This window comes from Vulpes lagopus, chromosome 18 (assembly GCF_018345385.1).
Source record: "Vulpes lagopus strain Blue_001 chromosome 18, ASM1834538v1, whole genome shotgun sequence".
In the NCBI taxonomy this organism is placed as follows: domain Eukaryota; kingdom Metazoa; phylum Chordata; class Mammalia; order Carnivora; family Canidae; genus Vulpes; species Vulpes lagopus.
Window position 1 is genome coordinate 21,207,571 of NC_054841.1, and position 26,437 is coordinate 21,234,007.

The window sequence follows — 26,437 nt, forward strand, 5'->3', positions numbered from 1 at the left end:
TTTCTCTCCCAATGTAGAGAGTCCAAGAATAAGCCAGAACCTGTAGACAAACAATGGACTGGCTGACAGAGTAATCCAAAGGCACTCACTCCTGTTAATAAGGCAGGACATCTCTGAATTACCTGAAGTGAGGCAATTATATAAGGAGGGGAACATTGCAAAGGATTTCTAAATGCCTATTCCTGCAAAAGCTCTACAAATAAAACAGAAAGATATTTAAGGTCATACATGAAATAATTTTTCCTTGCCTCTGAGAATCTCAAAAGCGCCTTCATTTATATTATTTTGTTAAGTATTCTTTGCACATTCTTCCAAAATACAAAAGCAAGCATTCATTTCTTGGGTATGGAAACTAAGACCAAATAAAAGCTATAGGACAGGTTCGATATCCTGCAGTTAGCAGAGGAGTTGGGTATCAAAACTATGTCTCTAAAATGGGCCTATAAGAGTCTATCCCTTATAAATAAATATCTAAGCCTTGAAACCTGGGGGTGAGCTCTCTTCTTCCATTCAACAAAATAAAGGGCCTCATAATAACAGATAATCTTTCAAATTCTTAAAACATGACCCACGGTAAGAAATACACTTTTATGCAAACACATAAAAAGAAAGCTTCATAAAACAATACTATCCTTATTATGTGCAAAGTGTTCCCTCTTCTATTCTTTTTTGTTTTGTTTTTAATTTTGGTCATTACCAACCAGACTGATTTCACATCTAATTAATGGGTTTTAACTCACTGGGAAAAAAACTGTTGAAGTATCAAAGTATAAGAAAGGATATTCTTAAGAAAGGTAAGGTGAACAAGGTGCACTCAACATTAGGAAATGAGAGGAAGGGACAAAAAGATGAGCTGTATTAGAAAAGAACTGATATAATTAATTTCACATGGGTCTGGTGAAATTAGAACTCTAATTTGTATACAGCATTTTAAAAAAGGTCCTTAAGGGTCAAAAGAGTAGATCAGTGTTTTGAAGCCAAGAGCTCTAGGGATTTCCAGTAGCTCTACAGAACAAACTAGAAAGGGGATAGTGATACAGGATGCTGCTCCCTATAAATGTATGTCATCAGAGGTGAGAGACCTCAGCATTCTTATAGGCAATTGGGATTTAAGAATTCCCAACATAGTTTCTCTACTGGACAGTCTGCCTGACTTTCAGACACCTTCTTAATATGAATGTCAAGAGATAAACTGTTGAGAGATCCTTAATTAGGACTGATGCTAAAGATCAGGTTCCTTAGGAGCAGGGAAACAAAAGTATGTTCTTGGTGAAGTTTAAGAGTGAGCTAAAGACAGTACAAAGGAAAGAGACAATCTCAGTCACAGAGAATTAAAGACGACGGTGAACTTTATTCTTCAAGATTGGTGGTATGGTCGAAGAACAAGGAGCTGGAGTGGTGAGGTTGGTTTTGGCTTTGTCATTGTTTGACTGCATCTCTTCCCCCCCCCACCGCCCCCCGCCAAGTGTGTAATACATTATAATGTTTTGAGTGCCCATGGCAAAAACAGCAAGTGTTTTAGTTTAAAACACTAATTTTAAAGATTAAAAGAAAAAAATCAATTCTCACCCTCTAAGTTGTACAAGGGAGATAATTCCTTCACACAAATAATTACGACCCAGAAAAATAACTGTGATCGTTTTAGGATCTACTAAAAAAAATGCAGTCAAAACACAGCAGTTAGATGCCTACTCCAAAGAACTTACCTGTGGCTATCTTCCATGCCCAGTTACACAGGCCACTGGCTGTGTGCCTCTTTGGCCAGCGCTCCATTTGTGCACGAGCATTCCATTCCCTCTTGCTTACTCCAAGATCCTGTTTCTGTGACTGTCCCTTGTGCTTCCCCACACCTCTCAATTTCTTTCTCTTCCTCCACAACCACTATCATCAGGATACAAACATGCTGCTCTACCTTTGTCCTTATGTCACTCTCTAGCTCCTGCCTCATTTCCCTGCTTCCTTTACAGAACCCTTAAGGAGAACTGATTATACTCCAGGTGCCCACCGCCTCTCCAACCACTGCAATTCACCCCCTGCAATCAGACTGCTAGACCCTAAACCTTCCAAGTAACTGAACAAATATGTGGGCTCCCATTATGCGCCCAACACCATTCTAGGCTCTCAGAGCAACAGGGAACACAAACGACAAAAATTCTCTGCCCCAAAGGAGTTTACATTCTCAGGTTAGAATAGAAAGAATATAGATAAGAATTCTAGAGAAAAAAAGGCAGAGGAGAAAGCCCGGGGCATTCAGAGGGAAAAATATGATATTAAATGTGGTGGTGAGGGTAGGCTTCACTGGGATGGTATGTAAACCAAGACCTGGAGAAAGTGCGAGAACAAGCCATGTGACTATGTGGGAAAGATCATTCCAAGCAGAGGAACAGCAAGTACCAAGGCCCTAGAAGGGGGAAGTGCCTGGCAAGAAGCCTATGTGACTGGAATGCTCTAAACAGAGGGAGACATGGTCCAACTTCCATTTGGAAAGATCACTCTGGTTACTCTGCTTATGTGGAGAACAGAACAATGGCTGGGGGTGGGAGATAAGGAGGAAGCAGGGAGACCAAAGAGGAAATAACTGCAATAATCCAAGTGAAGATGGTGGCAACTTGCACCAGGTGGTAGCACCAGAAGTGGTGACAATGTTAGATACCGGTGTCAGATACTGGTTTTGGTCCTAATCAACAGGAATTATGAGAGGATCATTTACTGATATGGGGACGACCCTGAGAACAATGAATTTTGGAGAGATGACAAGAAGTTTGGTTTGAGACAGGTCAAGTTTGAAATGCCTTTTGAGATACCCAACTAGTAACACTAAGCAGACTCTCAAGTTAAAGTGAAAAGTCAACAATAGAAGATATAAATTAGGGAGTTATTAGTCTAAATATTATTCAAAGTCATCAAACTTGTAAGAGGAACTGTCAGTGAAACTAACTACAGCACTAAGTACTCAACATTAAGAAGTCAAAGAGGAGTGAAGAAACCAGCAAAGGAGACTAAAGAGCCATTGCCAGAGGAGGAGAGGAAAGCTAGGATAAAGTCCTACTTTCTGCTGCTGCTGCAACAAATCTACCACAATTCAGTGGCTGAAAATAACACAAATGTATTAACTTAGTATTTAATATCATGGCCTCTTCCTCCATCTTCAAAATACATCTCTCCAAAGACTGTTTCCAGGGTTCCATTTCCTTCTCTGACTATTGCTCTCCCTCTCAGAAGGGCCCTGTGATTAGATGGGGCCCACCTGAATCATCCATGATATTCCTCCCACTTCAAGATCCTTAACTTCATCATATCTAGAAGGTCCCTTCTGCCATATAAGATCATATACTCATAGGTTCTGGGGATTAGGACAAGGATGGAGGGGTGGGGGTGGCCAGGGGTATCATTATTCTGTCTACTGCACCAAATGAGAAGAAATGACTAACTAGGCCAAATGTCACTAAGATCAAGTTATGATGAACACAAGTAAAAACTGGGCAAAAATTCTTCACTGAATTTAGCAACATGGAAGTTATCCACAACACTGATAAGAGCAATTTCAGCCTTAAAGTGGAATCAAGAGAGAATGGGAGGAGGGGAAAGGGAGAAATGAGCACAGGCACATCTATTTTGTGTTGTATTACAAAGGAGAGAAACGAGGTAGTAACTAGAGGAACATATGGGTCAAGAAAAAAAAATTTTCCCATGTCAGAAAAAAGTCATGTTTTTATGCTACACAGAATGATCCAGTAAAGGAAAAAAAAAAAAAAAAGAAAAGTTGGAGCAATGTCCTGGAGTAGTGAGAAGAAACAGGGCTAGCAAACAGGTAGGTGGCTGGTTTAGAAAACGGCGTGTTCACCCACAGAAGTAGGAAGACAAGTCAGCCTTTATGCGTTATTAGTTTTTCCCAGTCAGCCAGACTCAGCTGTGCAGGTCCAGGAAAGGAAGAAAAGCTGGATTTAGGAATAGTGGCTGTCAGGGGGCTGAGGGGGGAAATGAGTTGTTACAAATGGATATAAAGTTTTAGTTTTGAAAGATGAAAAGAGTTCTGGAAATTGCACAATAATGTGAATGTACTTAACGCTTCTGAAATGTAGACTTAAAAATGATTAAGCTTGTAAACTGTGTGTATTTTACTACAATTAAAAATCAAAATAAAATTTTTATTTAAAAAAAGCAGGACACCTGTGTGGCTCAGTCAATTAAGGTCCAACTTTTTTTTTTTTTTAAGGTCCAACTCTTAACTCAGGTCATGAACTCAGGGTCCTGGGATCCAGCCCCACGGTGTGCTGTGCTCAGCAGGGAGTCTGCTTGAAATTCTCTTTCCCTCCGCCCCTCCCCCTGCCCACACTCCCGTGTGCACACACTCTCTCAAATAAATAAATAAATCTTAAAAAAAAAAAAAAAAAAAAGGCTAGGAGACATGAGACTTTTAGCTCAGTGTAAACAGATAAATAAAATCACATACATTGCTAGTTTTATGTTAATTTGCTCCCAATTTTTATAGACTAGGATTCTTTTTTTTTTTAATTTTTAAAAATTTTTTATTTATTTATGATAGTCACAGAGAGAGAGAGAGAGGCAGAGACATAGGCAGAGGGAGAAGCAGGCTCCATGCACCGGGAGCCCGACGTGGGATTCGATCCCGGGTCTCCAGGATCGTGCCCTGGGCCACAGGCAGGCGCCAAACCGTAGACTAGGATTCTAACAGTATAAATAAATAAACTGATCATTATAATAACCTCAAAAGTTGGACTTAACTAAGAGAAAAGCTGGGGTTTTGCCAGAAGACCACAGCAAAGAGGACAGAGAAAACCAAATTTAAGGCATAGGTACGGGAGCAATTATGAAGAATCGCTTTCTTCACCACACTGAGTAGTGAAGAAAGTTAAGGCCAGAAAGGATTGGAGGCTGAGAAAAGGTGGAAGGATTACAGACTAGATCCAGTAGGCTCCAAGTGCTGGAGCTCAGAAGTGAAAGTGAGCCCAAATGCTGCCTGTAGGATTCAGACAGCCTCTGTGTTGTGTCCTGCAGCTAAGCAGGCTCCTGACCTGAAGGTCTTTACTTGGGGCTGTACCCTCTGCCTGGGGGGTACTTCCTTCCCTCAGATATCCTCACAGCTTGTTTCCTAATCTTCAGGGGAGCATGCCTCTGATCAAAGGTCATCTCATCAGAACCGTTTTCCCCAGCTACCTTTAAAATACAGGTGTGCCTCGGAGATATTGCAGCTTCAGTTCCAGACCACTACAATGAAACAAATGTCGCAATAAAGCGAGTCAAATCAGTTTTTTGGTTTCCCAAGGCACACAGAAGTTATGTTTACACTACAGTGTTCTACCAAACCTGCAAAAACATTAGGTTTTAAAAAAATGTATATACTGTAATAAAAAAATACTTTGTGACTAAAAATGCTATCATCTGAACTTTCAGGGAGTCCTAATCACTAATCACAGATCAACATAACAAATATAATAGAAGAGTTTGAAATATTGCAATTATCAAAATGGGACAGAGACATGAAGCAAACAGATGCAGGGAAAATGGAGCTGACAGTCTTGCTTGACGACACCTAACCTCTCAAAGCCTCAATTTCCTCCTGTGCAATATGGGGATATATATTCAGTGACCTTAAAAGGTTATCATGAAGAGTAGAAGTATCTGGCACAGAACATTCTCTATAAATATTAGTTCGTGCTTCACTCCTTCCTTTCAATTTCTCATGCATAAAGTGGGAATAATGTTACAAGTCCTTCCCTGTTTAACTGGGGGGGGGGGGGGGGGGGGTTGGTGGTGGTGATCATCAAGAGGGCAAAATAACATGATTAACAATATACACCTGGTATTCTTGGCATTAAAGGCACAATCATCTATGGGGTGTGTCTGTGTACAGTGCAGAAATCACACAGCACCGAATCATAATTTTTTTTTTCGTTAAGAGGATTATGAATTTGATGTCTTCTCCTGCTACCCCACATCACACAATTTACCCTGAGTTTTCAACAAACATTACTTAAGAGTTCAGCATTTCTGCATAGTTCCTAGAATCACTATTCAAGCATGGACTATTTCAACAGCTTCACTGTTTGCAAAACCCAATACCACATAGAAGAAGTTTGTATCTGCAGATGTAAGCATGTCCTAGGGTTTGATGCATTAGAGAGATGTCCCTCTTCCCTAACCTTTCTCCTAAACTACTTTCTCACCTGTTATTTTTTCCAACAGAGAAACATCTTGCACTTCCTGGGGCAAAGAAGCAATCTTCTGCCGGACAGTAGCATCCCCTGATGCAGCATTTTCCAGGTCCTGCAAAGCTTTGATCAGTTCCTCAGTCTGTACAATGAAAGCACAAACAATGCTGCCCATTGAGATGTAGGGGATTTAAAAAAGCCAGAATTAAAAGAGGTGGAGGCAAATCCTAAAAATGATCACTCCTGATATTTATTAAAATACGGGTCTTTAGTACCACCGCCTATATTGAAGTCAGTGACTGGACTGGATAATGGATTCTAAGAGAATGTAAAAAGTTAATTTTTCTAAGCCGATAGCATGAAGACTTAACATTCATAGAGAACATGAAGATTCTACATAATTCTGGGGGGGAAAAAATCTTCAACTTTTCAAAAGAGCATGTTTTTGGCAACTTAAAAAAAAAGGAGTCTGGTTCATATTGCTTAGTTTCAAATAATGTAGAACTTCTAATACAAAATGTTCTGGTCTCCAGTATAGTATAAAAGCATATGTACCAGATGCTGAACAACTGCGTGCTGATAAAATGAAGTGACACTGCCTACTTCAATTCTCTCTTGGATTTGCTTTATAAAATGAATGCCACAAAGATGACAGTTTCCATTTTGGCAGCCACTCCCCAAATTAAATGTGTCAAACTCATTAATTACAAACAAAGGAGGAAAAGACTAAGAAAAGAGCAAACCAAGAATGCATACTTCATATGCTAAAAAGAGTAATTTTAAATCCTCAGAAAACAATGAATGCTGCTAGGTTCACCAGTCAATAATGATCCAGGAGTAACTGGCAAGGCAGACGGCAGTACAGTTATCCAGTTATTCTAAAAGCTAATAATTCAGACTGGCCCCTTGGAAGTTTTCAAATGCAAAGTTATATGGCCTAACACCATTTTCGCTTCATCCACCATCTAACTCAATTTAATATGACACAAACCAGACACGCTTCCTATTATGTGGGCCTTACTATAACAAAGTAGAGCTGTTTTAGGCAAAATGAGAGGCCACGTAAAAGATCCCAGTAATTTCTGAGGTCAGTCAGACCCAGATTCAAATTAAGACACTGGGCAAGTAGGGATCCCTGGGTGGCGCAGCGGTTTGGCGCTGGCCTTTGGCCCAGGGCGCGATCCTGGAGACCCCGGATCGAATCCCACATCAGGCTCCCGGTGCATGGAGCCTGCCTTCTCCCTCTGCCTGTGTCTCTGCCCCTCTCTCTCTCTCTGTGACTATCATAAATAAATAAAAATAAAAAAAAAAAAAAAAAAAAAAGACACTGGGCAAGTTATTTAATCTTTTAGCCTCACTTTGACAGTAAGTAAATTAGTAAGTAATAAACAAACAGGAAAATTTAACTAACCACCGAGTTTATGAGCTAATTTATATGAAGGGCTAAACAATGCAAATGTATAATTAAAAATTCAGCTCCATTTTAATATTTGAACAGATGATAGTGTAGAAAATTTGCTATTGCCACACCGACTGTCCTAGAAACTAATGAGTTGTCTACTTATATAAAAAAAACCATGCTATAGGAGAAAAGCCATGGCAGAGGACAAATGTCTTTGTAGCATTATCTACCCTTTCACAAAAATCTACTCTTTGAGAATATTTTCAACTCCTAGGAGTGAAACAAAGTCAAGTCCAAATACCATATAACACATACATCTATCTAGACTCATGCATGCAACGACAAAGGCAAGCCTGCTACCTGGCTAGCTTTACCGGTGGATCTTGCACCCAGTGCAGAGAGTTGCCCTCGGGTGATTCCATACTATTGGTCCCTGGCGCCACCCTGTGGCCATAATCTTCAAATAGCGGTCACCCCATCAAGACCACTCTGCCCTACTCTCTTGGGAGTTCTGACATACCAAGAGGGGTCCTGCAGAAGGATCTTGGGGAGAGTAGCTTCCAGGGTAGTCATCATCCTCCTCCTCTTGTATCTGCTGAAAAGTTCGCTTCAAAGATTTCTTCTCCTCTGTTGCTAGAGGAAAGAAAAAGGGCACAAATTTGGGTCATGACAGCCTGTGTAGGTAAGAGTCAAATGCTATGCACAATGGGCCACATGCAAAAAAAAAAAAAAAAAGGGCAAAAGGGGTATACATTTCCAAAGACGGCTGAACATTAACCTATATGCTAGTTATTTTAAATTGGTGGTAGTTCCCTACATTATTGAAGAGTCAAAAATGGTCTCAGGTCTGTCATCTCAGATTGACTTACTGAAAAAATACAACCAAAAAACAAACATCTAAAAAAGAAACCTACTAAACAAACACATTTAATTAAAAGTTTATTTCTTAAAAATAGTTAACAAGAAGAAGTAATGTGGTAAGAAACCCATGAGACAAAATAAGGAAGCAAGCCAATGTATGAAAGGTTTATAGAAAATACATTGCATATAAAATGAAACACTATACACTCTGCAGGATAATCTCAGAAAACAAAAACAAGGTATTCCCCACTTTTCTAAAGCTTGCTTTTATGAAATACCTACAGTAATAGTACCTGTTTTTGCTAACCAAAAGAAATTCAAAGAGGATTTTTGCTTTCACAAAGAAAGGCCCAAAGTGAAAATAGTGGTCAGCATATGTTTCGCAGAGTGGCTGTAGAGGCAGCACGCACCCCAAGCAGCCTGAGCAGCCCTGCTAAGCTCCTGTCCGGCAACTACACTCAGCGACTCAGCATCAAGCCACCAGAGCTTTGAGCTTTATCTGTGAGTACCTGTGCTTTATCTCAATTTTATTTTGTGCATCTGTTAGCAAGATGTGGCCTAAGATATCAGAAAAGCCCAAGTGAGGTTATTTTTGGGGTCTGGGAATGCTCAAAAAATCTTCCATATAAGTTAATGGTAACTGCTTCTTCACTTTATCCCATTTCAACTTAGGAATGGTCTATTTTCGGAAAGCAGGATAAACCTGTAGTAGAGAGAAACCTATCAATAAAATTGTGTCAGAAACTCTACACGCGCTGCCCTTTAAACTCTCCCTCTAAAAACAAAACAAATCTTATTTTACCTTAAAATTAAAAATAACCATTGCTGAGAAAAAGGACTGATACAACTGAGAGAAATTACTTAAGTCACTATTTTAGAATTAACCACTTTTGAGACAAACAGGTTACATTCACACTTATCATCTGTATTATCTGCTTTTAAATGGCTATGACAAATGTGCCCTTCCAAAGTAATCATTCCTTTTGATCAAATTGGACAATACAAAATAAATGTCAAATATCTGTGGGACATAAGTCTAAATGATACGCTTGTAAAGAAAGGATGGTAATGTGTGCCCGGCACTGCAATAGTTTCTGTACATTTAGTCCTTCTAGCAACTCTGAGATGTAGTATCTTCAGCTTGCAGGCGAGAAAACGGAGAGGAAACCCAAGAGGTTCAACACTTGTCTAAAGGTAGGACTTTCAAAATCTGTGCTCTTCCCACTGCAATCAAATTCCACAGCAGCATACAACACTCTCTCATCTGTCAAAGGAGGGGTCACCATGCACCTGTCTCAGAACTCTGAGTTATAAACAGAATAATGTACACTTCCTGCTTAATTAAACATTTTCTCCTGGAACCAAGGATGTAGTTCCTGCTCCTACCTTACACATTAACTGACCAAATTATGCCTGACGTGAATGCCAAGTCAATATCATGGGTTTTATTTTTTCTTAGCTTTGTCCCTCTGTTCTACTAAATAAAGGAAAACGGCAACATTTGCAGCACAGGCAGCCCTCACTTTGTACCATTCTGTTATGTACAGATTTGTTACCAAGATTTAAATAACACCAGTCTCCCAACACACCAAGGTTCAAATTTCAGTACTGCAGCATATTCACTCTGAGTAACTGCATAAAGAACAAACTTTGCTAACTTTAGTCCACACATCACTACGTAAATAATAGAAATGTATCATGTTCAGTGACCACATCACTTCTTTCCAGTCACTGGTTGGTTACTGGAGAGCTGTTATTTCCGTTCACAAACAGCAAAGTGTGTTGTCTCCTGGTGATCAGATTCACATGACATTTCATAAAAGTGAATAATCAAAACAGAGAACTGACTGAAAATGACCACGATCAAAGAGCAGCCCAGAAACTAACACTAAAGCTCACGCTGGAAGCAAACGGTACATAAACGGAGTTGTAGAAGACGCAGATGGTTTCAGAGATGCTGGCACTGCCACGCCCTTCCAGAAACTTTCTGAAAAAAGTGCTTGTGATGACAAGGATGACGGTGTCCAAGGGAAGTGGTGCTGACAAAACTTTTCACACTATAGGAACTCTCCAACGTATCTTACAACATGGAGAACACTAAGGGTAAACTGCCGGAGGCGATACAAACTTCTAGGATGCTTGCTCCATACCATAGATTATACAATAAGGCCAGCTCTTGTCAAACCTCTCTTGTGAAGTTCATTACAAAGAAATAAAAATACTTTAATTCTCAATGTTTCTAATGTTTTTATGTTCTAGCATGCTAGGTAACTATTAGTGTCACTATCCTCTTTCTTTCCCTATATAGATTTGTAATCTACAGTGAGTTCTCAATTCTTAGATGAAAATTTTTTAAAAGTCATAGAACAACCATAATTTTTCCCGTTGATTAAGATCATTTTGCATGGTTTCAGCTTATATGGTCATTTTTACAGTCCTGCACTATGCAAAACAATGACTCCCATACTTTTAAGACAGAAAATCTAGTAATATATAATTTGCATATGAAATATCTAACAGTACTTAGCACACACTAACTGCCTAATTAGTGTGGAGTATGTGGTATGACCCTCATAGGCACTTAGCCACCACAGCATCAAAGTGGCCATATGTTAGAAGTAGCCACAAAAATACAAGCACATAAGCAAAAAATTTTTCAAATTTTTTATTTCCAAGCACTTAGAACAGCGCTCAATTAAACAACTGTTAAATACATTTAAAAAGAGAAAAATTACAGAACTCAAATCCTTCAGTTTCAAACTCTCATACAGAAGTTATTATATATAAAAACCACACACACTAAATACCTTAGGACCCTCAGAATCACTGAATTTAGGCAACGGAAGGTCTTAGATAGACCTGTCTTTGCTTTCTCCACCTCGTCTCTCATGAGCATATTCAGGCCCATAGGCGTGGTCTGTCCAAAGTCAAGGAGCTTAAGTATGAGCTCTAAAGCCAAAGTCACCTGCCCACTAAACTGGAGCACTTTCTATCACTTCATACTGACACTCACAGCATTACAAGACTGAAATAAAACTAATGAAAATAACTGCAGGCCCATTTATGTCCTTTGCCATTTTGATGGAAATAGGTGTAATAAGAGATAACCAGTCATCCTACTTCAGTTCTCTATTTCCACTTGGAGGACCTACTGGAAATGAATTATTCATCATTTTCCCCCATAAGGCTCCTCCTTTCCTGAGCTACCTACTTACACTATAAACACTTCCACTGGCCCTATCTTCCAAGTACAATGCCTTGGAGATCACCAGAATCTCCAAAAGTCCCAACTTCCAGGAGATTCTACACTTGAGATGTATCTAACAGATCTCTCCTTATCAGAAATGTGCCCTTTTCATGCCTTGTCCAGACCACTGTCCCAACTGGTCACCCTGTCTCTAGTTGCTCCTTTTCTAACTTAGACTACACTCTTATGCAATGAATTACCCACTGTGCCTCTACTCAAAAACCTGGAATGGCCTCTAATGATCTTACAGAGTCTACCTCAGCTCAAAGCCTACTTATGGTAAGGGCAACAGCATCTTGAGCCATCATCTCCCTCTACTCCTGCAGCACCCAGACCTTGCTGCTCTGTATGCAGCCAGCAGGCACACAGCCCTTACCTCTCTGATAGAAACATTAAGTATCTTATTTCCCTATAATACCTAGGGAAGTGTCAACAGAGTTGAGTTGGAAACTTCTTAACAACAGGTGGCACAGAGCTTGTACCAAAAATGTCTACATGCCTCCCTTTACACAGAAGGGACAGCTTGCTCTATTAACTGTCCCCTGACTCATCTGTACTAAGTTAGCAGTTATGATGCCCAACATTCTCAATCTAGTCAGGCAGCTATTAAAAATAGCCTAGGAAATCTGTCAGTCTCACGCCTACATCTGAGTTTAAGACAAGGCACCCTCCCACTATCAATTTGGCTTCTGATCATAGCATTTACACTTCCTTCTTGACTCACTCAACCACTCTGTTTACAGGCAGGGAAAACACTAAGGATGGCCCCAACTGCCTGTCCTCATACTGTACTGTCCTCTATTCTATCCTCCAACCTGTCCCTGTGTCTCTAGGGCTCTCATACTTGGCTAACATTCACATAATTCTGGTTACCTAAGCACTGATAATATGCCTCTTAGAGACCTGATTGTGGTAGAATTTCAGACACTACAGCAGACCACAAAAATAATTTTAAGGCAAAAGTTAACCTAAAGTCTCCCAAACACTTTATGAAATGCAGCCATCTACCTGTAAAGCTAGGTCTTCCAAAGAATCCACTTGAAATTATCTGGGATTGGGCAGCCCCAGTGGCGCAGCGGCTTAGCGCCGCCTGCAGCCTGAGGTGTGATCCTGGAAACCTGGGATCGAGTCCCATGTTGAGCTCCCTGCATGGAGCCTGCTTCTCCCTCTGCCTGTCTCTCTGCCTCTCTTTCTCTCTGTGTCTCTCATGAATAAATAAATAAAATCTTAAAAAAAAAAAAAAAAAAAAGAAATTTTCTGGGATTAAAAAACAAATGAAAAAAAAAAAAAAAACACAAAACAAGTAAATAAATGAAAATAAACCAACAGAAAAACCACAAAGCAAAGGATCCCTGGGTGGCTCAGGGGTTTAGCGCCTGCCTTCGGCCCAGGGTGTGATACTGGAGTCCCAGGATCGAGTCCTGTGTCGGGCTCCCAGCATGGAGCCTGCTTCTCCCTCTGCCTGTGTCTCTGCCTCTCTCTTTCTCTACCACGAATAAATGAATTTTATACACACACACACACACACACACACACACACACACACACACAAAGCCCACTAATTTTATATTACTTTTATAATGAGAAAAGAATCAGGAAATGTTTGCAACAGCTCCCTCATTGTTCTCTCCTCTGAAAGTACTTTACCAGTGCTGTCTCACCGAACTGAGTGGCCAGGTCCAGACGGGAATCTGGGCCTAGAGCTCATGCTCTTAACCACTATGCCTTCTAGTTTTGCACAAAATTTGAGGGACTAAGAATACTAACAAGTCTCCTCCTACATCTACCACTGGATCATACTGGGAAACTCAGAATGTTAGATATTAGAACCGAGGGGGGAGGGGGCTCAAATAAAAGTCCTATCATCACCTCATTAATAATATCTTACCTACATTATCCCAAATAATCCTCAGGACAACACTATAAGGTGTTACTACTACTACTACTACTACTAGCCATGTTGTACAATAAAGAACCTGAGCTCAGAGAGGTCTAATGCTATGTATGCCCAAGGTCACACAGCTTGGAAGTGACAGAGCTGGGATTCATACTCTGGAAACTTGGTTTCAAACCCTTGCTCATAACAGCTAAACTAACTATATAAAGGTCCAAGAAAGTTGGGTGAACTGCTCATGAATTCATACCCCAATTCAAATCTACTGAATCCATGTACTTTCAGGAAAAAGTATGGTACGAAGAACAGACTTTAGGGTGCCTGGGTGGCCCAGTCAGTTAAGCATCTGCCTTGGCTCAAGCCATGATCCCAAGGTCCTGGAATCCAAGTCCACATTGGGCTCTCTGCTCAGTGAGGAGCCTGCTTCTCCCTCTCCCTCTGCCTGCCACTCTCCCTGCTTGTGCTCTGTCAAATAAATAAATTCAAAACCAAAAACCCCTACCAACATAGGCTTTAAAGTCATACAGACTAGAACATGAATTCTCCTATTATATCTGTTTGGACAAAATTTACTATACCCTTTGGGCCTTAGTATCTTCATCTGAAACATGAAAATAATACCAAATTAATAGAGGAGTTTTAAGAATCTAAAATACACTACCATGAAAAGCAGCTAATAGAAGGGCTGGTACATAATAGAAGCTCAATAAATACCATTTCCTTTGTATCTACCTTTCTTTTCTAAATCCTGCTACAACTATAGAACACTGTGTGACTAATGTGTGACTTCAGTAAATAATGAAATTCCATTCAGTCCAGTGACAGCTTGAGTATGCCCAAGAACAGAGAGATGACTTTAGAACACATGAGTCTTACACATGAGGAAATGGGTATATGAACCCAAAAAATTTCCACTTCTTTCCTTCTTTTTTTTAAAAAAAAGATTTTATTTATTTACTCATGAGAAACACAAAGAGAGAGGCAGAAGACATAGGTAGAGGGAGAAGCAGGCTCCCTCTGGGGAGCCTGATACAGGATTCTCAATCCTAGGACCCCAGGATCATGACCTGAGCCAAAGGCAGATGCTCAACCGCTGAGCCACCCAGGCGCCCCAAGAAACTTTCACTTCTAAAACAAAATTCCTAGGCTCATTTATCCTTCACTGTCAAAGTTCCACAGGAAAACTTTTATTTCAAGGTAAACTCTGGTGCTGTCTCAAGACAAAGAAATACCCATGAATCAAAGCTGCAATATAAAAGGACTATTTAAATTTGGAAATAAAATTCTGGAGAACTCATCAATATTTTGAAAGGACTGAGATAAAAATATTTTGATAACTCAGGTCCAATGATGATGGTGAGGAGATAGACTGAGTTAGTGGAGACTAATACAAATGTTGGAACCTTCTGATACGTGCTTCCATCTTTACAGCACAGAGAAAGAGTAATCACCTTCAATCAGCATTATCCTCCAACATGGAGGAATACTGCCTCAATGGCTATAATGTCTAGAGCTCAAAAAAAAAAAAAAAAAAAAAAAAATCGGAAATCCAATGGAGCTATTTTCAAATCTACCACTGCCACAAACTCCCCAATTTGCTTGACTGCTCCCTGAGTGCAAAACTATGTCTCACTCCTCTGCTCAGTCCTATAGCATCTAGCATAGTCATTTACTCAAAGCACATGTCTGGCAAATGCTTGTTGAATTGAAATTCAATACTTAGCTTCCAACATTGTCTTTCAGAGCTCTCCTACTTGCCTAAAGGTGTTTTAAAAAAAAAATCAGAACCGTTTACCAATGAAGTCTAAGAGTAAAGAATGCTGAATAATTCTCCAGCACTGTGCAGAACACCTCCAAAAGGCACAATACAAACACTACCAGAATTCCAAAGTAGGGAACACCTTGCTTTTCAGAAGCTACCACCCAAGTGACTTCAAAATTGTTTCCCATCAACTCTAAGTAAAACAACAATGACTTGCAGTCTAAAAGCACTATGTCATTCTTACAAAGCCTCTAACTTGTAGTTTTATGGGAAAGTTACCCCACCTTACAATGCATATAAACTCAGATCTGGAAGAGATCATGAAAGGTACACAGTAAAGGATTGCTGAATGAATGATATTATCAGGTAAACTAACCATGGTTAAATGTTACAGCAGAGGCATGTACAAAGTACTAGAGAAACATGGACAGAAAAGGCTACACGTGCCCAAGACAAGGTAGGAAAAACAACAAAATGGGAATAGCATTCTAAAGAAAAGTTCACCACACAGTGAAAGGGGCAGAGGACATTTCGGGCAGAGGTAACACCAGGTGCAAAGGAAGAGGTACTATGAGAGCATCTAGAAAAGAAATTGCTGGTTATGGCCAAAGACCATGTCGTATGTGAGGAAATGGCAGAAGAATCTACAAAAGTAAACTAGTTCAGATTATAAAGGGTCCTAAGTACTATGCTAGTATTTGGACACATTACTCTAGGCAATGAGTTCACGTGCAGTCCGATCAGATCTGTAGCTCAAAAACATGTCGTGCCAACTAGAATTAAACCACAACTAACCACAAAACCAAGAAACAAGTAATGTTTGATCTTACTCCTCTTTCAAGAAAAAAAGAACCTAAGTTCTTAAGATGATTGGTGAGGCTCACACACATACATGTACACACTTCTGGAGGATATCCTGGGTTCAATAAAGACCAAAATCAATTATAGACAGCAAGCTGACAAACATCAAAAGTATGTTTCAAAACCACATCAATATTTAATGAAACCAAGCTCGAAAAGGGCTAAGGGACATATCCAAGACCCTGTTAGTAGTCGGTGGCAGGGCTAGGACAAAATCTTAGTCCAGGGTACTTCCTAGGTCTCCACAACTAAACAATGTTGTTGTTTCTTTCCCTTGTGCAAGGAAAGTCTCTGCAAGGCAGAAGAGAGCCAAGGACAGCAAAAGTTAAGGGTGTGAAATGATGAATAGCATGAATACTAGAACCAGGCTTACACGCTGCGAGCACTACATAAATTCTCACCATCATTTATGATCATCTCTCTGAAGAATCATATAATCGCTGGTGGTTCACAGCAACCCCCATTGCAGCTTTTCATATGTGATTCGAAAGTAGGCAAAGACCAAGAGCTGTAAACATGTGGTGATGTTTCTACCTTTGGGGGGAGGGCTCTTGGAGTCCTCCATAGACAGCTTCAGCTGCTGTATGAACTCGCCGCCATACACACTTCTTTCTTGCCAGATGTTCAGCAATCTTTCTAAAGGTTTTTTACAGCCTTCATCTGCCTCTCTGCCCAGAAAAGACGAAAAGATAGATATAAGCTTAAGATTTTTTTGTGTTTAATTAGGACAGATCTACTTTAAAAACAACTGACTAAACGATTTACATATTTAAAAACAGAAAGAAAAGTATGATACATATTGTGATAAATAGATACCCAAAATTTGACCAGAAACTGCATTCTTCCTGTGGCATGCAGGGAAGACAGAGGGAATATGTTATAAAAGTTATCAGTCTTTCTTTATCTCTTGAAAGATGGATCAAATTAGGGCAAAAAGCCAATAGGCTGATTGTTAAAGAGAATTACCAAAAACTGATCATTTCAAATGTGACAGCTTGCTTTTTAAGAAGACATTAATTGAAATGTGGTGCCAGACATTCTGCTGGAAATTAAAGGGAGCCAAAACCTTTAAGGGTAGAAAACACATGGTTTTAAAAAAAAACAAATGTTTAAAAATGGGGAATAAATTCACCACAACTCATCAATGCTAATACAGCAACACCTCAAGATGCCTTATGAATATAAAAATACACATATACCAAGTCTGATCTCAACTACTTCAGTCATTTTAATCCTGGGTTAGGTACTAGTCCCCACTCCCACAAAGGTATTTAATGGATAATCTTAGAACATACTGAGCGTAAGATAGCCCTTTGTAATTTACATCTAAGAGAAGCTGTATGGTTTTTTCCTGACATATTGCACTCTTGAAACAGAGTATTTTTGATGAGATAACTGTAACTAGTACTCAGTGTGCAACAACTGCTTACCAGAAAATGTCAGACAGCAAGTGGAAGAGTAGGGGAAGACTTTCTGAAAGCAAAACAAATTCCCTCACCATCCACAGTATTACTATGACTTGTTCTAGTTTGTAAAGCTATCTGGATGTTAACGATCTTATTACCCGGAGTGACTTCCAACAAGAAGGGATATCCTGAGACCTTAGTTTCTAAGCCAATATCTTTTACAGGAATTTCAAGAAATCATACCGAATTCAACAGAGATGGGAACTTCATCCACCCTTAGCCCTGTTAGCACTTTTCTAAAACTTATGTTTACACTCAAGGTAGCATAAGGGTTCAGCTTCATCTGGTCAGACTGCATTATTTGTGAAGTATTTGTGAAGTATGGCAAATTTCACTACATTAGGGTCAAAGTACTAAATCAGGGTACACACAACCTATTTTTTTGGTCAAGGTTTTTTCAAGTCAGAGGTGAGGGGGGAAAAGGGAAAAAATTCAATGATAGTTTATAAAACTTAAAGCTATGACTGAAATTATATAGTATGCTTCCACCCTTATCCTTCTACAAGCTAATCTTAAGCTTTAAAAATTCTGTTGCGTCCAGGCAGATTATGTCACTTTTGCTTAAAACTTCCAATGGTTCTTCCCATTTTCCCCCAGAATAAAAGTGTGAAAGTTCTTATAAATCTTACAAAACCATTCTCAACACAGCTCATTATTTCTTTGGCCTCACCTACCCTACCCCTTCCTTATTCCCTAACAGCTACCCTAGCCCTCTGGCCTCAGGGACTTTGCACTTAAAGTTCACTTTGCCTGGAACCACATTTCCTTACTTTGTGACATGACTCAAGCATCCCTTCCTAATCTCCCTATCTAAAATCACACTCCCTACCCATACTTAATTTATCTCCATACAATTTATCTTCTGATATGCTTTACAGTTTATCTGTTTATATTTTATCCATTTGAATGCAACTTCCAAAGGGATAGCGATTTGTCCTCTCCTCACCACTGCTACCTACCCTAGAACAGGCACAATATTGGCCTAATTGTAATCTTCCTTGAAAATTTTTAGATAGATTTCGATAAGCCATGTATAATGAATTACCTTTCAACAATCATCTTCCCACAACAAAGCCATTTGTGTCAGACATCAGCTAAATACTCACCTGTTCATTCAATGCGGTTTATGAAATACTGTGCTTGTAATATGAAGAACAAGACCTAGGACCTGACCTCTGGGGCCTAACCCAGGGACCCCTTCCCTTTCAACACCCCAACGGGGCACTCAACCATATGTATCTTCTGCTCAAAATTTGCTCCTTCTCATACATGTGCTTTTGCTCATGCTATCTTCTCTCCTTTAAATGGAACCCTCGAAGTAGAACAATGTGAAGAGGGGAGAAGTTGGGAGTAATATAGGCTTAAGTATCTAAGGAGAATATGGAAATAGCAGAAGAATCTGGAGGGGTAGAGTGGAATTAGATTATGAAGGCCTTGAACACCATATTAAGTATGTGTACCTGTGGCCTTTATCCTAAAGGCAACGGGAAATCTTTGATGAGATCAGATGTATGGCGTGGAAAATAAAATAATTGTAACTACTATAACCAAATCACAACTAATCAGAACTGAACTGTTTGATACTTTTAACATACAACCTGTTCTCTGCAAATTCTCTGTTCACTAAAAAAAAAGAGAAACCTATCACGACAACAAATTCTTATCAAGGATTTAGTTAAGGGAAGAGATACAATGCAGACCAAATATTTGGGACTCAATTTAGACTAAGACTGATTTAGGGTACAGATTCAGCCACATTATGATACGCAATGGAAACTGATACATGAACCTATAATAACCTACAGTCATTTTCAAAAAGCTTTTACCACTAATGGGAAAAGCCAAAAAGGGGCTGTAGTTTAATTGGTGAATTCAATTAACCTGGATAGGTTAATTCCTATCCAGAAATATAGTAATATAGTAAATCAGTTTTGCCAGATAAGTTTCAAAGCTTCAGATACAACAGTCAAGAAACCTTTTTCCTCATGAGGTTTGTCCTAAGTAGCTTCAATGAACTGAAGTCCCATTAGTATTTGGAATTGGATACAACTAAAGCAATGAAGTAGTTTTATAACAGAACTATCTTCTCAGGTTGCACTAACTCCATTCTAAACTGAGAAACCAGAGTGGACACCCAGGACTCCAAGGTGGCATCATCTGTACCAGTGAAGGAAAAGCAACTCATGGAGGTGAAACTAGGAGAGCTGCCAGGCTGGATACTGATGTGGGATTTCACCCCTAGCGGTACTGCTGGAGCATTTCAAAGAGGTTACTACCAGTATTACAAGTATATCAATGTGAAGAAAGGGGACATCGCTGGGATTTCTATGGTGCTGGCTGCTTATGTGCTTTTCAACTACTGTCATTCTTACAAGGAGCTCAAAAATGAATGGCTACGCAAGTACCACTGAAGAGGGCCCAGTGTGGAAACACATTTGGCATTCCTGACCATGACTTTTGCCTGGCATCCTTGAATCCTTCCATTGCCTAATTCACAATTAATATCCAATAAAAGTTGACTGGTACTCGGAAAAAAAAAAAAAAAAAAAAAAAGCAGAAACCTTTAAGTGAAAAAAGTCCTTGCCATTAACCAGTGAATTATGCAGAAAATGATAAATAAGTATCTAAATGTAACTTATGTTAAACACAACTTAGTATGCACTTCTAATAATAATTATAAACTCAATCACTGCAAAACCAATCTGAAAAGTGTAAACTGTATATTATTCAGACAGAATCGCTGCTTGAAGTGTCAGCTGAGGCCTTGCCAAGCCAACTTGGGGGCCTTTTCTTCCTCTGTAGTTCTAATAGTATTTCTTTGGTGTATCAACTATAATTTGTGTGTTTCTGTCTTATCCCATGCACAGCAGCCCTGTGGTGAGCCTACTAAAAGTAGGAATTCTAAATATCCCCAGTGCTTCCAACAGAGCCTCATGTGAAACTGGAGCAGAAATGTTCCATTGCCAATTATGCAGAAAAGAGCGTAGCAAGCCTGAGACTGCCGCCCTTAGAAAACCCTGCTCACTAGGCTTGCCCTTGGCTGGCATCTGGAAACTCAGGTTTCAGGAGTGTTCCTGCAATTTCCTAACTGATAATCAGAGTGGTTTACTATGCCTAAACTGTTTGTGCTAGCAATATCATTTATGCTGAATACCTGCTTTCTTTCTGCAAGTTGGAAATTTTGGCAGAGGGTACCTGTGGCTAATGCCAATAAAGACCCTGGGCACTGAGTCTCTAATGAGCTTCCCAGGTACACAACACTTCACACATGTTGTCACAATTCACAGATGGAAGAATTTTGTATGTTTTATGTGACTCCACTGTGAGAGGATTCTTGGAAGCTTATACATGGTTTCCTCTGGACTGCAGCCCATACACCTTTTCCTTTACTGACTTTTGCTCTGTATCCTTTCACTGTAATAAATCATAGTCATAAGCACAACTATATGCTGAGTCTTGTGAGTCCTCCTAGCAAGTCACCAAACCTGAAAGTGGCCTTGGGGATCCATGACACATAGTAAAGAAGTATGTATATGATGATAAGTCCAAATTGACGTCTCCAGAAATTAATTTCCTACTGAGTTTCCGACTAGTTCATCCATCCACTTATCTGGCATCAGCCCTTGGAATATCTATAAGCCATCTCAAACTTAACCTGGCCAAAACTCCTGACTTCCTCTACCACATCTTTTCCTCAAATTTCATCGCAGCAAACAGCACCAGCAGCCAGCCACTAAGTCATGTCAAAAACCTAGAAATAATCTGATTTTTCTTTTCCTTCACAACCAGTTCCCACTCAACTCCCACAAATCCTATCAATTTTACATGGGAAGGTGAGGCAAATTCATCCACAAAGTAAACATTTGATAAACTGGAAGCTATTACTATTTTTTCACTCTCTGAGTCCTAGCCAATGTAATCTCTAGACTGTAGAAAGGCAATGCCCTTCATACCCCTGTCCCTGTCTCTCCCTTGACCTTATAATCCATTCTCCACACCAAGCCAGAGGGACCTTCTAACACATGATGGAATAAATCATTCCTCCACTTAAACTAATCACTGACATCCCATCAGAATAAAATTCTTTCTCCCAGGGCTTACAGGACATATGTGATTGGTACCTGCCTACCTCTCTGATCTTATCTGGATGCTGCTTTTCCCTTTGCCCAACACAACTGTTCTAACCACACTGGCCTTCATTCTGATCCTCTTAACATGCCAAGATTATTTCTACTTTAGGTTCTTTTTAATAGCTGTTTGTTCCTACTTCACATGATTGCTCCAAATGTCATTTCCTTAGAGAGGCTTCCTTAACCACACTAGAAGAGATCTCACTCCGGGCTGATATTCTATTTCATTATGTCCATGTTATCACCCTCTGAAAGTATCTTGCTCATTTATTTGTCCTTGCCTGCCTTGTTCACTGCTGCTCCTCTAGTGTCTACCTCAGTACCTGGCACATAGAAGGCACTCAAATACATGTTGAATGAAAAATGAAGTGCACAACTATATCCAAACTGAGGAGAAAATAAGAAGGCATTTGTGTGGGGAAAACAGTTCAAAGTCTAGCTACTTAAACTGCTATTCAGATGAAATCTCACCTATGAGCTTGGCAGCTTCCTCTGACCTGAGAGGTTTGGTTTGTGGTGTTGGGGGGGGGGGGGGGGGGAGGAAAATTATCATAGAGATTCCTAATCAATTTTGGTCAATATTAATGGGTCCACTATCTTTGTTCATCCACTAGGCACAGAAAACCATACAGGGTACTTGTTACTACAGATAAGGTACATTAGGATTGAAGTGAGTAGCTAGCTTTTCTGTTCTAACAAAGGTAGGAGGAAGAGGCTTGGAAACATAGGGATCCTGAATCTAATAGCAAAAAGGACCTTAAAAGAAAAAGAAGAGGGGGGGGGGGAATAGACACACACACACCCCCCCCCCCCACTGTAAAGGATCAGGCTTAGTTTCCCCATAATGCCATAGAATCCAAGACATTTTCACAGCACCTCCTAGATAGGTTTTAAGATGTTACACCAAGTAAAAAAGTTTTCAATCCCAGTATTGCCCATCCTCCTTCTCTTACTCCCTTCTACTTACCCGTTCCTGGCTTGGGGGCAGTTAATAATTACTGTTCAATTTTTAAACAAAAATGTTATGTTTACTATCCCTACAGGAAATTATTTTAGTCCATTTCCCATACCCTAATTAACTCATTCAACAAATATTTACTATATCTCTACTGTGTCAGGGCAGACCACAATGATGCCCAACTCCTGAGACACCAATCACATCAAGGCTACATCAATGGTACTCCCTAAAGCTATGTAACCTGGCAGGTCTGTGCCAGACACTTTACTAGGTGCCCAGGATACAGCAAAAAACAGAGAAGAAATGGTCCTTCTCATCACAAAGTTTACAATTTAGCATATTTCCGTAACTGAGCAAAGACTGGGGACCAGGCATCGTACTACTGCATACTTTCAAACAGACTTGTGTATTTCTGCCCCACGGCAACTTCAGTGAGGTAGGGGATGTTGTCCCCATCTCATCAGTTAAGAAACCTGGGCTCAAAAAGCTAAGTAACACATCTGAGGTCACTGAAGACAGTGCTGGAGGTAGAGCTACAGCTCAAGAAACTGAACTGCATCTTCTGAAAACAAGAAAGTGCCTGGCTCCAATTTGAGATAGCACTTCTAGTAGTCTAGTAAGCATACTGTTCTAAGGATTCAGGATTATTTCAAGATCATAACGCATTCTGCTTCTTCAGTCCATGTTCATTAAAAGTAAGCACCAGTTACATAGTTGACAAAAATCTTTTTCTCATCTCTAAAAAACTTAGGTATCATTTCTTTCTTTTGGAGTTTTCATTTTATTCCTTCAAACTTCCCAAATCTTTCAAGGAATGCTAGACTCATTTATACATTTGAGACCTTTCACTTATACTTCAGACCCTAAAACAATTTTGTTTGACCAACTGGTCTCCTTTTTGCCCTTCCTAATTTCCTTTTGCAAAGATGTTTCTTATATGTTTACTAAGTAATATTTCTGTGAAAAATAGTTTTTCTTTGCTCCCCTTAGCAACTAAACTGTGTATCCAGAAAAGCAATTTGTTTTTAAGTAGATAGAAGTGATTTATAGAAGTTTTAATCAAATGTGTTTTCTGTGATCTTCGCTACATGTGTGCTCTATGCACTAGTCCTCTCATTCAAAAACACAGTAGTGAGGGATCCCTGGGTGGCGCAGCGGTTTGGCACCTGCCTTTGGCCCAGGGCACCATCCTGGAGACCCGGGATCGAATCCCACATCGGGCTCCCGGTGCGTGGAGCCTGCTTCTCCCTCTGCCTGTGTCTCTGCCTCTCTCTCTCTCTCTGTGTGTGACTATCATAAAAAAAAACAAAACAAAACAAAAAAAAAAACACAGTAGTGGTAGAGATTTAATATAATACAGCCAGTGCAAGTATCTACTTTCCAGGCGGGGATAATTATTATCTTTGCAGTCACAGTAATGACCACTATTTTTAGTAAAAGAGATATCTAAACATCTAGAAGGAAGGAAGTAAAAATGAAGACATAACCAACTAATATCTTGCTATTACGGTTTTGTTACTGGAATGTTTCTTGGTACTATTTAGCTTTGTTTTCTGACCATAAACCAATGAGACAACTCAGCCAAACCAAGAAAAACAGTATATTCAAAAATGAATTCAACAAAGGAACACATCTAGGGAAAAAGATGTTCTACAAGTGCCTGACTCAATCCCTTCAAGGTATCAAAATGTTTACACATCTGAGACAGTTCTTAAGGGTGCAACAAAACATAAAACCGTAATTTGGCCTCTGCAACACTCTGTAAAGCACACCCCTGTAAAATATGAAGTTGTCAATTTGCAAAGACTATCCCAGAAAAGGAAAGAACAATAAGGAGCAAAGTGTAATGCATTTAAACACCAACCCAAACAAAAAAACCAGACAACATACCTGGCAACATGAGAAAAGGCATCCACAAGAACAGATTCAAATTCTCTAGTGAATTCAGGTCCTTTCCTTTTACTGTTTTGGATGACATCATTGGCTAAGTACAGAAAAGTAAGCTTTCTATTTGATTTGGCTGGAAAAAAGAAAAAAAGAAAATTTAATTTACACCAAGGAAATTTTCAGTCCACAATTCTTCTGCCCTAAGCTACTCCTAGAGAATATTAAGACAAGCATCATCTACTTGAGATCAGGGTTCCTTTATGTTTGAAACAACAAATTAAGTAACTTCTTGACATCACTAACAAAACATGTTTGAGAATACAATTTTAAAAAACAAAACAAGAGCAGGTCATCTTCATTTCTGTGATATTTTAACCACGGTAACTGACGGTAAAAATAAAGATAATCCAAAGAAAATTCCTCAAGGATAAGCAGTCAATATTCTCAAGAAGACATATTAAGACCAAGGTCTTCATTTATTTTACTGCAAAGATGAGCAATTTAAATTCACTATTAATTACCAAATACTCTAGAATGAAAGACTGAGCTAGGTTTCAGTTTTAAAATAGATTCTTGTAATTTAGGTTCCCACACTGAGAAGTTCTCTTTGAAGATTCCAATAACAATCATCAGTCAATGATATCAACTCTACAACTCAGAGAAATCTCTAGATGCACCAATAGATATTTATCTCAAATACAAATATATATTAATGCTACATTATTACTGTAAATTTAAGGATGTCTGAATTCTGGATATGCAAAATTATGGCTCCCACAAAAACCATAATTCTTCTCTCTTATACATACTAAATGTAGTATTTCCTATTACTCTATATGGTATCATATATTAAACCATAAAAACCTCATGCACTTTGTCTGAGTTACAGTTGCTTGGGGGAACATTACTGAATTTCCTGGCTTCTATGCACATAACTTCTCAACCGTAAAGTTACATCACCATCATTTTTGGTCCCAGTTTTCTTTTAAAAGAAATAAATAAAAATATAATCAGACAGTCCAAAACACTAAATTTTCTCCAATGCTAAAATATCTGAAAAACTAAAGCAAGCCTTCTATCAACCTTTACATACCTGAAAAACTAGTCCTTACTCTATTCCTCTCAGAAACCAGTTGTTTCTTTTGAAATGCACACAGCATGTATAAATTTTGACACAGCAGGCATAAGATGTGACATTTTTAAAGGAGCTACAGAAGAATAACCCAAGTTAAAAACAAGATTTTTAAGAGCATGTAACAGTTTAAAATGACTTAAATTATTTATAAAATTGAATATGGATACCCTGAGTTGTATTAACCTTCTGGTAAGAAGCTAGTTCCCAGGGCTAACTGATGATAATATCTTTTTTTTTTTAATTTTTTTAAATTAATTTTTATTTATTTATGATAGTCACAGAGAGAGAGAGAGAGAGAGAGAGAGAGAGGCAGAGACATAGGCAGAGGGGGAAGCAGGCTCCATGCACCAGGAGCCTGATGTGGGATTCGATCCTGGGTCTCCAGGATCGCGCCCTGGGCCAAAGGCAGGCGCCAAACCGCTGCGCCACCCAGGGATCCCACTGACGATAATATCTAATCTTTAACTATTCTAACTATTATCCAAAGCAGATCAAGTGTCAATAGTTACAATGTCTACCAGTGCTACAAAGGTATCATTATGACAAAGGCTTTTCTTTCTTTGAAGCAAACCTTGTTCTGGGATGTTGCAACAAGTAAAACTACCAAGTCTATATAACCCACGAGTTAAGGGATTCAAAAGGACAACAGAACTTCAACAAA

The 26,437-nt window shown here is 39.3% G+C and overlaps 2 protein-coding genes across 2 annotated transcripts in view; one reads left to right on the plus strand and one right to left on the minus strand.

Moving 5' to 3' along the window:
* Positions 1–26,437, minus strand: part of RPRD1B (regulation of nuclear pre-mRNA domain containing 1B) — a 52,517-nt gene that overhangs the window by 22,107 nt on the left and 3,973 nt on the right. Inside the window, exons 2-5 of the mRNA XM_041732630.1 lie at positions 24,645–24,774; positions 16,735–16,868; positions 8,096–8,208; positions 6,189–6,315 (exon numbers count right to left, since the gene is read on the minus strand). Of these exons, the coding sequence (XP_041588564.1) occupies positions 6,189–6,315; positions 8,096–8,208; positions 16,735–16,868; positions 24,645–24,774 (504 nt within the window). The remainder of the gene's footprint in view (positions 1–6,188; positions 6,316–8,095; positions 8,209–16,734; positions 16,869–24,644; positions 24,775–26,437) is intronic.
* Positions 19,652–20,194, plus strand: LOC121477967 (ATP synthase subunit f, mitochondrial-like). The gene is made up of 2 exons (XM_041732605.1): positions 19,652–19,656; positions 19,792–20,194. The coding sequence occupies exons 1-2, from the start codon at positions 19,652–19,654 to the stop codon at positions 20,075–20,077; spliced, it is 291 nt and encodes a 96-aa protein (XP_041588539.1). The 3' UTR covers positions 20,078–20,194.